The sequence below is a fragment of the Penicillium canariense genome (assembly GCF_028826845.1).
Source record: "Penicillium canariense strain IBT 26290 chromosome Unknown utg000001l_segment0_segment0, whole genome shotgun sequence".
In the NCBI taxonomy this organism is placed as follows: domain Eukaryota; kingdom Fungi; phylum Ascomycota; class Eurotiomycetes; order Eurotiales; family Aspergillaceae; genus Penicillium; species Penicillium canariense.
In genome coordinates this window covers 5,475,158-5,488,527 of record NW_026622728.1, presented here as the reverse complement: position 1 = coordinate 5,488,527, position 13,370 = coordinate 5,475,158, and the positions used below count along the sequence as shown (strand labels likewise).

At 50.6% G+C, this 13,370-nt stretch overlaps 5 protein-coding genes across 5 annotated transcripts; 2 read left to right on the top strand and 3 right to left on the bottom strand.

Moving 5' to 3' along the window:
* Positions 1 to 730: 730 nt before the first annotated feature.
* N7482_001857 (methylenetetrahydrofolate reductase (NAD(P)H) MET13) lies at positions 731 to 2,682 on the top strand (the record flags this gene model as incomplete). The annotated part of the gene is made up of 3 exons (XM_056683982.1): positions 731 to 1,554; positions 1,616 to 2,487; positions 2,543 to 2,682. 3 exons carry the CDS (start codon positions 731 to 733, stop codon positions 2,680 to 2,682), a joined length of 1,836 nt encoding a protein of 611 aa, XP_056547588.1.
* A 1,482-nt stretch (positions 2,683 to 4,164) lies between these two features.
* On the bottom strand, positions 4,165 to 7,269 carry N7482_001856 (putative NTP binding protein; the record flags this gene model as incomplete). The annotated part of the gene is made up of 1 exon (XM_056683981.1): positions 4,165 to 7,269. One exon carries the CDS (start codon positions 7,267 to 7,269, stop codon positions 4,165 to 4,167), a length of 3,105 nt encoding a protein of 1,034 aa, XP_056547587.1.
* Positions 7,270 to 8,109: 840 nt separating this feature from the next.
* Positions 8,110 to 9,554, bottom strand: N7482_001855 (Nur1/Mug154 family protein; the record flags this gene model as incomplete). Its single annotated transcript, XM_056683980.1, has 2 exons — positions 8,110 to 9,213; positions 9,297 to 9,554. The coding sequence occupies 2 exons, from the start codon at positions 9,552 to 9,554 to the stop codon at positions 8,110 to 8,112; spliced, it is 1,362 nt and encodes a 453-aa protein (XP_056547586.1).
* Positions 9,555 to 9,875: 321 nt separating this feature from the next.
* N7482_001854 (H(+)-transporting V1 sector ATPase subunit F) lies at positions 9,876 to 10,542 on the top strand (the record flags this gene model as incomplete). The annotated part of the gene is made up of 5 exons (XM_056683979.1): positions 9,876 to 9,899; positions 9,967 to 10,001; positions 10,077 to 10,110; positions 10,198 to 10,335; positions 10,402 to 10,542. 5 exons carry the CDS (start codon positions 9,876 to 9,878, stop codon positions 10,540 to 10,542), a joined length of 372 nt encoding a protein of 123 aa, XP_056547585.1.
* Positions 10,543 to 11,223: 681 nt separating this feature from the next.
* On the bottom strand, positions 11,224 to 11,891 carry N7482_001853 (ML domain-containing protein; the record flags this gene model as incomplete). The annotated part of the gene is made up of 3 exons (XM_056683978.1): positions 11,224 to 11,319; positions 11,385 to 11,601; positions 11,674 to 11,891. 3 exons carry the CDS (start codon positions 11,889 to 11,891, stop codon positions 11,224 to 11,226), a joined length of 531 nt encoding a protein of 176 aa, XP_056547584.1.
* Positions 11,892 to 13,370: the final 1,479 nt, after the last annotated feature.

The following is a 13,370-nucleotide window of genomic DNA, read 5'->3' as shown; positions in this document are numbered from 1 at the left end:
AAATGCTCTGCTGATGCAAAAGAAGAGACGCGGCGTGGGGATTGAGTGGCTCGGCTCGAATGTCGAGGAAGAAGGAAGCAATTGGAGGTCACAATGTGTCGAAATGCAGCGGGCGATAAGCGGCCGCAAAGGGAAAATTTGCCCCGGCACCCTTTTTTTGAAGAGGGGCAGGAGGGGCAGGCCATCACACTTGATCCCATCTTCCCCATTCTTTCCACAGAGTAGTGAAGAAGTAAGAAGGTTGGTAACCTTGCAGAATACCTCAAATTGTAGTTCTATAGATGATATACCTCTTTTGCCGCTCGTCATCGTTTCCTTCCTGAGCAGAACACGTGCCTCCGATCACGGCCTCCCCCGCCAAAACGTCCCAAGCGTTCACATTCCTTTTTCCTCAACTCCCTCCCGGAGCCTCAGCAACCCCCTTTCTTTTCTACAATTCAGCTTTTTGGCTTTTCCAGGTGAGCACCTGCGAGAAACTATCATTTGTGGGTGTTACAGCACACTCTTGGTCCAGAATCCTGGTGATCGGAAGACCCCGCTGCAAAACAGCCCCATATTTGCGCCCCCAGGTGCCGCAGGCCTAGAGCAAATCGTTCGATTGTTTGGGTTTTGGTATGAACTCTGTGCCTTTGAAGAACCTTTACGAGGAAAAGCTTTATCTCCCTCGGCGGGGGGCTATTGGTGAGACGCGAATGCTGACACGTTCCGCGGGGTAGATTGACGCGACACGATGCATATCCGCGAGAAGCTCGCCAACAAGGAGGCGGCGGGGGAGCCGGGAATCTCCTTTGAGTTCTTCCCTCCTAAGACGGCTCAGGGTGTCCAGAATCTCTATGACCGCATGGACCGAATGCACGGGTTAGGCCCCTCATTCATCGATATCACATGGGGTGCGGGCGGTCATTTATCTGACCTAACCTGCGAGATGGTTGGCGTTGCTCAATCGGTCTATGGCCTGGAGACGTGCATGCACTTGACCTGTACTGATATGCCACTGGAAAAGGTTGACCAAGCCCTCCAGGCTGCCTACAAGGCTGGCTGCACCAATATCTTGGCTCTGCGGGGTGACCCGCCTCGAGACAAGGAAACTTGGGAAGCGGCCGAGAATGGGTTCCGATATGCAAAAGATCTGGTCAAGTACATCCGAGAGAAGTACGGCAATCATTTCGACATTGGTGTGGGAGGCTATCCGGAGGGCGCTGATGACAACCCGGATGTGGATCAATTGATTGATCACTTGAAGGAGAAGGTGGATGCGGGCAGTTCTTTCGTGATTACTCAGATGTTCTACGATGTGGAGCAATTTATCGAATGGGTGAAGAAGTGCCGAGCCAAGGGCATCAATGTGCCTATCATTCCCGGCATCATGCCCATTCAGACATACGCTGCTTTCATTCGCCGATCCAACTGGACCAAGACTCGTGTGCCACCAGAGTGGATGGAAGCTTTGGAGCCTGTCAAGAATGATGATGCTGCAGTGAGAGATATTGGCAAGCATTTGATTGCTGACATGTGCCGAAAGCTGATGGCCTCCGGCATTAATCACCTGCACTTGTAAGAGGCCCTCTTTGGTCCGCGTTGTTATCAAAAGATTATGCTGACAATACCGGATTAGCTATACAATGAACTTGGCCCAGGCAACAAAGCTAGTGCTGGAAGAACTGGGTCTGGCCCCATCCGACGACTCTCCTATCCAGAGAGCTCTGCCATGGCGGCCATCCCTTGGACTGGGCCGGAGAACCGAAGATGTGCGTCCAGTGTTCTGGCGCAACCGGAACTCGTCGTATGTTGCTCGCACCCAGACATGGGATGAGTACCCCAACGGTCGCTGGACCGACTCTCGTTCGCCTGCGTTTGGTGAGCTTGATGCATACGGAGTTCGGCTCAAGGGTACCAACGAGCAGAATATCAAGTTGTGGGGCGAGCCCAAGTCCATCAAGGACCTCTCAGAGATTTTCATTCGCTTTTTGGAGGGCAAGTTGGATCGACTTCCCTGGAGTGATAGTCCAATCTCTGCAGAAGCGAATGACATTAAGGATCTCTTGGTCAACCTGAACCAAAGAGGCTTCTTGACTATCAACTCTCAGCCTGCAGTGAACGGCGTCAAGTCTTCTCATCCTATCTACGGATGGGGTCCCAAAAACGGTTTCGTTTACCAGAAAGCTTACTTGGAGCTCTTAGTTCCCGCTTCCCTAATTGATGAACTCGTTTCTCGCATCGAGAAGAACGATGACTTGACATATCACGCCATCCGAAAGAACGGCCAGCTGCGGACCAACACCCGAGATAGTCCGAATGCCTTGACTTGGGGTATCTTCGCTGGACGGGAAATCATCCAGCCAACCATCGTCGAGACAGTCAGTTTCCTAGCCTGGAAGGACGAAGCTTATCGCCTGGGTGAAGACTGGTCAAAGTGCCACGATTCTACCAGCCCAAGTCGGAAACTGATCCAGCAGATCATGGATGACTGGTACCTGGTCAATATTGGTAAGAAGACTTTCTCTAATGTGATTAATAACTTGTCTAATGGGTATTGCTTTAGTCGACAACGACTTCCACAGGACCAACGCTGTCTTCGAGTTGTTCAATGACCTAGAGGTCAAGGATCTCAATGTCGAGCTGCCCGGAAAGCCGGAGACCAAGGTCGCTGCGGAACAAAACGGAGCTGCGACCAAAAAGTAAAAATACACACAACATCCTTCCATTCCTATTCAACCAGACTACTTCGGATCCAACACCGAGTTTGCCTTTTGAATTCCTGTCAACAATACTTACCAACAAACACTACTACCTAATTCAACATCACCTATCTCAACGATACTCAACGATATTAGCCCCGAAACAAATCATCCAACACCAAATCTCGGGCTCCCCTGCAATGTGTCATGGCGTCACGATTGAAGACCTCTCAACGATTTCTTCCTGAGCGTTCACTTTTCTTCCAATTTCAACATCCGACATTCCCTGTTCCGATACCCCGTCTCTTTAACACCGACGTTTCATCGCTCAGAAAACTTCATTTCCCCTCTTCTCGTCCCCTCCACAGGCCCGGTGCCTATGTCCTGGGATCGCCCTGACATATCCCCACGTGAAGAAGGGCAAGGGCAAGAGGAAAGAAGACCTCAAAATTTTCAACATAATGCTCCTCTGTGAGCTCCTTTTTTCACCACTACCTTTTTTCTCCTTCCTGATATAGAGATCGCAGTGAGAATGAGTTGCTATTGTTCTCAGCTACGACAATTTCTTGCCTCATTTAAACAGCGGTGTTTCTCGTTTCCTCCACTTCGTTTTTCACTTTGTCTTCTCTGGTCCCACTTTGTCATCTCCCATTCACATTTTTTGATCTTAGGCCTTTCCAACACCCGGATAGTGGAGGTCCTACTAGATGAAGTTACCACTGTCTTCTAAAAGATTAAATTGATCAAAAACAAGACAATAAAAGCTAGTGTCTCCACCTTTCAACACTGGGAACCTAGGCTGGGAACCTGGGCGGATTTGTGCAATTTTAGACGCCGCCCGTAGACTGTGACAGGTGGCCTCCATCTGGTGAGGATAGAATGGAGGAATAGGTAAATCCCTCTCCGGTATTCTCTCGGGGCAACCAGCAACAAGTCTGCCATCCACGGATACCCTGAAGTTTAGTGATTCACCTCTTATTTGTATCTGCTCAGCTAAGCCCTAAATGTCTTTTAAGACTCCAGAGGAAGTTCTGAACTCGTCGGAGTTTAAGATGTTCTTATTCTCGCATCCAGGCACATAAAATACTAGTCTAGTCTCTGCCAGTTGGCGAATATCCTTGACCTGTCCGGTGACTCAAATCCAGCGACTCCATTTGCTACCACAGGTAGATACAGCGTCATTGGCCCACGCGAGGATTCAAATGGAGAACAGGAAACCACTTGCACATGTATAATAATAGCATATGGATAAAGTAGAAATGATACACGACCAACGAATGAAATGCCCCGTACACGCATTTGAATTCCGATCACCCAACAATCGTCAGATAAATGAGCGCACTAAAGTCGAAAAGAAGAAGCAAAAACGGCCACCAAAGCTCCATTATGAACAATCAACCTCCCACACCACCTTCAACAATCGCAAGAACAGTGAACGATCGAGACAAATTCTCCACCCGAAGGGGTATTAGGGAGCGTAGCACCCTCACACCATGAGAGCACGAGTGGTAAAATTAAAAGCCCAAGCGAATGGTCTCGCAAACCACAATATCCAGCTGCCAACGAGCAAAACGTAGCTGGTTGCCCGGCAGACGACCAGGGTACTGAAGCCGAGGATGATCAGATAGACAACAGCCTGGAGCAGCTCCACCAAGAAGCGGCTGACGGCTTTGTCGTTTTTGGCCTTAGGCCAGGTGCCAGTTGTTTGATACTGCGAAACCGCATGGACGACCTGACTAAAGACGCGATAGCAGTGACGTACCATGCTTAAAACGTTGGTCGCGACGAACTTGGCGTATGGATTGTCCGTCACCTGTAGGGCAAGCTTGTGCATATTCGTAACTGCAACGACGACGATTTCAAAGATCATAGACAAGGCAATGGGATGAACACACTCTTTCACACGCTCGTCTTTTTCTCTTGAATTCAACTCAAGAAGATCCTCGCAAACGTCGGTCACATCGGTGATGTTGGATTGAAGGTAATCCTTGCGGCCAGACACTTGATGACCGTCTAACTCCGCAATGTCCGCAATGTCGACACACTTACCGCTAGTCATCCTGGTAACCCTGCGAGCTCGGGCTTCTTCTTTGAATTTCTCCAGCCGCTCGGCACGCGAAAGTTTTCCATGGGGTGGAGGTGGCGATTTCTCCACTGAAGGCAATTTATCTGTCACTGGGGCCGGTGACGATCTCTCAAACGGAGAGAGTTTTTGAGACGGCGGTCTTTCAACCGAAGACAGTTTTGAAGCCGGGGAATCTTTCTTCGCCGGAGAAGGCCGTGTTGACGGTGGTGGGGTTGCTCTAGGCGACTCTTTCGCCGATTTGAAAGACTTTTCAGAGCGGGATGAGTCGGAATTATCCCGCGATGGAAGGGCAGAGATGGGCGAGCCCTTTCGGCTGTTGCGAAGAGATTCAGCACGGTTGCGCAGAGATTCTGTGCCATTCCGAAGTATAGTTGCTAGGCTATCGGTGGGTGACCTTACGAGTCCGCTCGACCTTGCTAGACCGGAGGTACGGATGAACCCACGGATAGAGCTCGATGCTGTGCTTCGCTCGGGGTCGTTTTTGTCTTTGATGGAGCCCTTTCCGGGAGCTGTGGTCTTCGAACCTTTCGGTTCTTTGATGTCCTTCATATCCTTCGCGTCTTTCGCGGCGGCGGAAGCTTCTTTCGGTGTTGGAATACTGCTGAGCTGTGTTGTTTTCGATGACGCCAGTGATGGCACGGTCGCGCTCGGCCGCGATGCTTCTGCTGCGGGTCGAAGCCCGGAAGGTGTAGAGATGACCTGAGCTTTCGCGCGGACGGCCTTGACTGCCTCTCCTGTGCCTGACTGGCCAGTTCCACCAGGACGTCGCAGTCCGTGCGGCTTTGGAGCAGCTGCCTTTTTCTCGGGCTGCTTTTTCCCGGCCGTGGGAATCAAAGTGCGCGTGATAGTGGGTGTGATAATGAACACATCGTCGTCTCCACGAACGTCTCTGAGCTTCGTTGTCGAGTTGGAGGCGCTCTCTATGGACCGGGAGTTCTCCTTCTCCGAGCCCTGGGAGCCTTTCCTCAGGATGTCCTGTTCTGAGCAATTGTGGTCGTGACACAGCGTCACCGACGACAGCTTCGAGCATTGGGCATGCCTCGAATTCCGAGAAACCTCTGCCCACTCTTCTTGAAGAATGGTCCTGTCTCCCGATCTGGGCGGGGCTGAATATCCGCCGGGGCTCTTCTTCTCCTCCTTCTGCCTTTTTCTCGCGCCGACTGCGAGTGGCCGCGGGTGGAGATTTCTGGAGTCTTCCCCGGATCCGAAAAGGAGAATCTCGTCTGGATTTTTTGTTCCCGGCCCGTTGATCTCCTTGCATCCTAAAAAAGAACCATCCGCATTGTGAGAAGCCCTCTTTTCTCTCGGCTTTGTTGGCGACTCTTCCCAGATTGTGCTGATTCGGTTCTTCCCAATCTCGTCGGGGCTGTAATAACCCTGTTGCCTCTGGGATCGCTGCTGCTGGGATTGCTGGGACTGTTGATTTTGCTGCGATGGAGGTGATTGCTGATCAACTTCTGAGTGAGGTTCTGTCGGGCCACCATCGTAGGCTTTGAAGGAACCTATCGAGTCGTCTCGTTGCGCCAAATGGTGCTGTGCTGATGCAGGCGATCCATGGCGTGGACTAGGCCCTGTATTTGGATCTCCCACACGGCTACGCTCCCGACGTGCCCTCTCAATCGTTTTTTGATATTCAGCTATTTGCTGGGCAGTCATGGTTGGTGGGTTGGGGTCCTTGGCAGTCGGCATATTAACAACGAATCTGTCTTCCCAGTCTGTCATGCTATCTTCAGCAGAGATCGGAGATATCGAGGGATGTGAATGAGGGCTGGACTCGGTAGTTGTGTCTGTCCTGTCCGATCGTTGCGGAGTAGTCTCGTTGAGTTCTAGGCTGACCCATGAATCCCCGTTCTTTCTGTATTTTCTCTGGTTTTCCACAGGATCGCTGGAATCGTTCCGAGAACTTTGAGCCGCAGTCGCAAGTTCGGCACTAGGGCTCGGGATCCCTGATCTGGGGTTGCCTCCGCGGCTAAGGGGTTGATCCTCCCGGGAATATTTGCCCTGCGAGCGAGAACTTCCATAACTCGGAGAACCGTTCTGATCACTCTCTCTTGATCGGACGAAGGAAGCTCGTTGTGATAGCAGAGAATCCTTCTCGAATTTGTCGCGGACCCTTTGCCAATACTGCTCTCGTTCGCCAGACTGGCCACCAGATCCCCCGGAAGAAAAGGCAGTAGGCGATGGCTTGGGTATCCCAGTAGGGCTGGGTGTCTGATTCCGCTGGTCGCGACCTCGATCATTCAAGTTTTTAGGGAGCGGGAGCTTGGTTGCTTTTGTTCTGTGAAACATGTCTTCTGTAGGGCTTTGAGAGTTTACAAGCTCCGAAGCCCTGGGTTGATCTTGATGGACGTTCCTCCAAGGGGGTGTCGAAGACAATTCTGCGAAGGTATAGTTTGCTCGATATGCTTGGTATTGTTGTTGACATTGGCCTGATTCACGCTGGTCCCGAGGGGAGAGATTCACAAGATGTCCATCCGGTAATTCGACGCGGTTTTCGATCTCCATTTTGGCCTGTCAGACGTGCTGATATTTTAGTTCCGACTCTCGAGCCAGAATTGAGCCGTGACTTGGCCCATGCCGTGAAGATACACTGGTCCTTGGCGCGAGTATCGTCGTGTGTGTTGGGGGTCGGGATCTATGTCGGGGGCGAAGATCGGGCGAGGTCGTTGAATTTCATGAGAACAAGACAAATGAAATGACAGATGCAAAGAACTCGCGGGGTTGTCGAACCCAACTCGGAGTTTCAGGTGAGTGCGGGCTCAACGCGTAAGAATACTGCGGCCTCGTTGGCTGGAATGGTATGCGATCCACGACGAAGAATGCTAGCCCCATCCCGGAATGCCGCTGGATCTCACCCGCCGCCATCTGGTATGACAATCCGACCGATCGCCCGGGATCGTTCCTGCCTTTAAAATCGCGTCATTGGGTAACCTTGCGGGGAAAAGTTACAATGCTGTATGCTAGTTGTTGAAAGCGCAGGTGCGATGAAGGTAACCGATACGTCAACTTCTGATCCGGTATCCGCGGACGCCCATTCCTAGTGTGTGCGAGACGAATTGTTGGGGTCTTAAATGGAGGTGTTTTCCCGATCGATAGTATGGAGTACACTGACGGAATCACGCATTCTTAAGCGTGGCAAGCCGAAATAGAAGGACAAAGCGTCGAGGCGCATAGCTGCATCGGGTCTAACGTAAATTAGGGCTAGCTATGTTTAGGCGTATCCAGTTCTGCATCAAGATCGTCTGCATAGACATGCGTGTCAATATCACGCATGTATGCATTAAATGCTGCTGAGATCGACATGATATCATAATAGGAAGAAAGGAAATCGATCATTGATTCGTCTTAGAATCGGCCTGTTTCGCGGCGGCTGGTGGAACTCAAGCTATCTGGTCTATGACCCGGCACTGGACTTCCCATTGGCCCTGCTAAGCTGCTTCGCTTGAGTGGGCTGGATGGCTTTTTCAGAGGGCTGGTGCCTCGTTCTTTGTAAAAGAAATCGCCATTGCTTTGAACGCGACGGTCAAATGCAGTCGATGCTGACTTTCTCAAAGGAGAGTTGGCATGCGAGTAAACCCCAAGGCTACCACCATCGCCGGTGGTTGTTGAAGCTGGTCGGAACTGTGGCTGTCGCATAGTGGAGTGCACGGGTCGAACCATAGGAGATGCATCGCGCGACATTATTGGCGTATGCAAGGATGGCTGAGTTTGAAAGATTGATGTGGAGGTCGTTGTAGAATTCAACGGACGCCGCGGAGAAATTCCCTCAGGATCAACATGGCTGACGTAGTTCGGGTTTGGACTAGTTTTGAATCCGCGATTGATGATAAAGGTGGGTGTATAGGTTTCAACCTTGTTGTGAGCGTCAGACGGTGAGCTGACATTGCTTTCTTCTGAAAACTGAGTTCCCACGTCTCTCATCAGGGGTTGAGTCCGGGGGTGGACGTATTTGGTGTCGTATTCCTTCATCACTTCCTTGTGCACCAGAGTTGAATCCTTCGCTTGTTGCGTGTAGAACGTGGAAATAAAGGACATTTGAATTGACAGAAGGATGGTCAAGAAAACGGTCGTCACGATTGTGACGCTGGGGCGAGGATCGGATAGCTGAGTCGGCAAGAAAAGCATGTATACCAGCACATGACCCGGACTAAACAAGCAGAACAGTCGGACACTGATCGGTAGAGGGTCCCATATCGCCAGCTCCCATACATCGCGTTGGGCATCAGGATGCGCTCTCGACTCCGCAGATTCAGAGGACATGGCGTTGGCCAAATACCGCAGGGGTGAAGCAATCATTGGGCTTGAATCAACTCGTACTCGGTTGGCAGAAGAGGTTGCAGGGGCTCTGTCAATAGGAGCTTCAAACATGCGGTAACGTCGCTTGCGGTGGAAGGTGTAAATCGCATTCAACCCGGAGATCAAGGCCAGAAGGTGGACGACGAACGATGCCTACGATAGGATAGGAGCAAATATTAGCTTGAAATCAAGGCACAAGGATATAGGATGTTGCATAATTTTCCATGATCACGTACAAACCAGCTGAGCCATGGCACACCTTCATCGTCTCCGAACACATCGTCGATAGCTTTGCTCCCACTCGACCGGCCATTCGCACGCGCTACTAGAAATACCAGGTTGATCGCGATACCGATGGGAAGTCCCCAGTCCTTCTCAAGCTGGTCCCAATCATGTCCGTCAATCGATTCGGACACCCAAAGCAGGAAGTCCCACGGGTTCAAGTAGGATTGGATGCGCTCCGCTAGCGGTCGGCGGCGCACGAGACGAGGCATGATGTTGGAGGATCGGTTGGTGATTTGTGGAACGAAAGCTGTTCCTCCGCAGCTTTGCCCTAGTTGAAGAAGTTAAAGGACGACATTCAGTGCGAATGAGGAGCTGTCAAGAAAGAGGTGAGGGACAAGGAACCACATAATGTAAACAAAATTGCATCAGCTTACGTAATGGCCAGCTCTCCGCGATAACTACCTAGCGGCGATCGGTGGACAACTACGCTCTGAGCTTCGACTGACTTGGACAGAGCTTAGCTCCTGTTTCATCGCGGGAGCTTTTTTTCTTGAAGACTTGCAGTCAATTCTTCTCCTGACTCTGTCATCATGGCGTCAGCCACGACTTACAAGGTACTTGATACCCGGTGCACTGAACGACCGACCCCTCCGATAGCAACTCTAACTCCTTTGGCTGCAGGACCGGCAACTTCTTGCTGTTATTGGCGATGAAGAGTGAGTCATTTTTCCTGTTGCTTATCATTGCTTGTCAGACTCATATCCAGCAGCTAACCTTGGACTTGTCTCTAGCTCCGTTACCGGTCTTCTCCTCGCCGGCATTGGCGTACGTACCTGCCGAGAGCCCCGGAATCCATTGCTATCCTATCATCCACACCGAAAGTCATTCTAATACGAGTCATGGCGTCTACAGCATGTTACCGAAGGCGCAGGTGGGCAGCGTAACTTCCTAGTCGTCGATGCCAAGACCGAGACATCGCAGATTGAGCAGGCCTTCCAGAACTTCACGCAGGAACGAAAGGACATCGCTGTTCTCCTGATCAACCAGCACGTACGTCCTGATTCAAGTTGCTCGATGATTTATTTTACGGCCATTAACAGTAACCAATCTCAACAGGTCGCTGAGCGCATCCGCCACAGTCTCGACTCATTCGCCGACCCTTTCCCGGCCGTCCTCGAGATTCCTAGCAAAGACCACCCATATGATCCTGAAAAGGACAGCGTTCTCAAGCGTGTGCGACGACTGTTTGGCGAGTAAGCTAGCAAAGGGTTCATCTTGGTCTTGAGTTAGCTCAAGAGGTGTCTGGCTACATCGTGTTTCCATATCGTTTGTTTCATACTCAATATTCCGGTGATTTCTAATTAGTTTCGGAGTTTGCCAGCCAGCCAGCGACAGGAACTGAACGTGACGAGGGTGATAAGAAGCTTTATAGGGAAGATACCCAATGTCTGAAATATGCATATACATCCTCAATATATCTGGTCTCGAGCTTTGTATAAGAAGTATAGCTTACGTCTCACCTTACGGTTATGTGGTGCTATCTCAGTGAAGTTCGCTATGGTGGTATTGGGAGGACCTCAATTAACAGGATGTATTGCAAGGGTGTTCCATGTATATTAACGACCATGGCAAGGCGGCCAGGCTGGAATCGAATCCGAGATAAACAACCAGGAGGATGCAAGATGAGCAGTAGGAATGACAGAGACAGAGTGATATCTGAACGGACTACGCGGCTTGTGAAAGGCAGAAACATCAAATGAAGGGCAGAAGTAAACATAAACTGGGGTCGTGACGAGACGTAGGCGGAAGCGTTGCCGGCACAGAAAGGTCCAATCGAGCGAAAATCAAAGTAACATCTTAGATGTGTACTGAACAGACGAAGCCCACCGGGAGCGTGGATGAATGCAAGGTGAGAATAGCCACAAACACGAGGAACGATTAGAAGTGGATCTTGAACTCGATGTTGTCGGCCTTCAGGCAAGTGACCTTCCTTGAGTCCTCAGTATAGACATCGGCCAGGACAGAGTATTTGCCCTAAACAAAGTGTCAGAATTATAGGCTTGAATAGCTGGCACTGCCTTGGCAAACGGAGAACTCACCGGGGGGATTTGCTTGGGCAGGTCCACGTTCTTCGTCAAGACCATCTTGCCCTTCTCGAGAGGGCACTTCAAATCGACATTTTCGATCTGCTCACACAAGTCGACGGTTTGCTTCACCAAGGTAATGACGCCCCATTTGACCTCCAGGTTCACGGTAGCACCCTTTGTGATCGTTTCGTGGAAAGTACCCGAGGCCTCAATAGTGAGGGTTTGTCCGCTGTGAAACGAAAAGATTATTAGCAAAACAGTTCCCGGAGAGAATAGGTCTCTAATGTCCAGTTCGACTCACGGCTTAGGAGGGTTGGGAGTCAGGTTGACCGAGTCGATAGTGAGGAGATGAGTCAAGGGATCCTCGCAATACTCCAGCGGATTATCACCCTTGACTGGGAACTTTTCAGCATCCTCGATGCGGATTGTTGCCTGCGAGGGGTCAAAGAGTGCTGGGAAGGACGCCGCTGAAACAAGCGGAGAGGCGAGAAGCAGGGCGGTGGCTGATAAGAGCTTCATAACTGCAAAGGCGGGCGGACTCCTCACAGAGGGGGTGGGGTATATGCAGTTGGTGTGTTCCAACACTCCAAGTGTAAGTGTTTTGGTGTTTTGGGGGCTCTCGAAGGGAGCACGGGCAAGGAGAAGAAAGAAGAGAGCGATTGATCTGGCGGCTGGAGTTGAGGCTTGTCCTGCAAGATGGTGTCACTTGATGACGACGGGGCCACGTGATTGGCTTGGCCGCTTCAGGCTCGGATCGCCCGGTTCCCCTCAGCTGTACCTGCAGCTCTTCCCAGTGCTCGGTGGCGTATTGGAGATAGACAGGTTACACATTAAATTCTATCGAATGGCTCTACTTCATCCAAGGGAGCATAGTGTGAATTTTGACTAGATCTCCCCTCCACCAGTCCCTTATCGCCCCTGATGTCAAGAAGGTTGACCCACCTGCCCCGGCTCTAATCGTTTGACGGTCGGATAGCGGAACCCCGATAATGAGTCAACTCCTATTTGCATCTTATCAGGAACAACTTCCATCAATATTTGGTTGATCTTAGGTTATTTCAAGGAGAGCTCCAAGGCGACAAAGCTGCCTGTCTATGAAACCTGGCTATCCATCTTTGCAGGGATGTGTTGATGTATTCACGATAGAGTTACAAGAGGGCCCACATCTTCGCAAATATGCTGAAAATCAGCAATTATCTTGGATCATTATATTCAGTTGCAATAAGGTACTTTCGCATCAGACTGCTTTGACTGGCTATGCTGGCCCTTGGGAGCCTTGACCTGCCCTACAATGCAAAATCTCACCTGGGAGTGTCCACGTACCTTGTCCAAATGGTCCAATCTAACGATCGAAAGACGACCTGGAACGTTGATGGTTTTTATTTGCTGATAGCCATTTAATCGCTTATTGGTTATCTCTGGTGGCTATCTCCGCAGAAGTCGGAAAGATCCAAGAAGAGAATATGATACAACCAGATCAGCCCTGGTAGCGTATGCTAGCCTGATGAGTGGTAAAGAAGATGATATTGCTATCTTAAGCCAGAAGCTGCTAAACTAAGGGGCTGTCACGGGATGGTGACATAAGCAAGGGAGTGGTAACAAGCCCGGCTAGATCAATTCGAACGGGACCCGACCACTTCCAATTTTTGAACAGCTTGCCCTCAGTAATATATATGAGCCCACCATCTCCCTCTCAGCGTCGGCGAAGCTTTAAGCCAGGGCTCAACTTCATGGTCAACCGCCGAGGGTTGCCTGTCCATGGCTATCAGGTGGGCCCCTAGGTTCTTTGCCCCTTCTTTTGCAAAGTACGCGTCAAAATGCACTTCTTATCACAAGATCAGGTGAGATTGATATCTCATCACAGCTCGTAGCTAGTTGGGGTTTACAGTTTCTAGAACACACTGTGATCACAATTAATTGCCGGTTTAATATCTTTTGAAAATGAGTCTCACGCTCGAGAAACTGGCTTCCTTCATCAGGGAGTACGTCCATTACCTA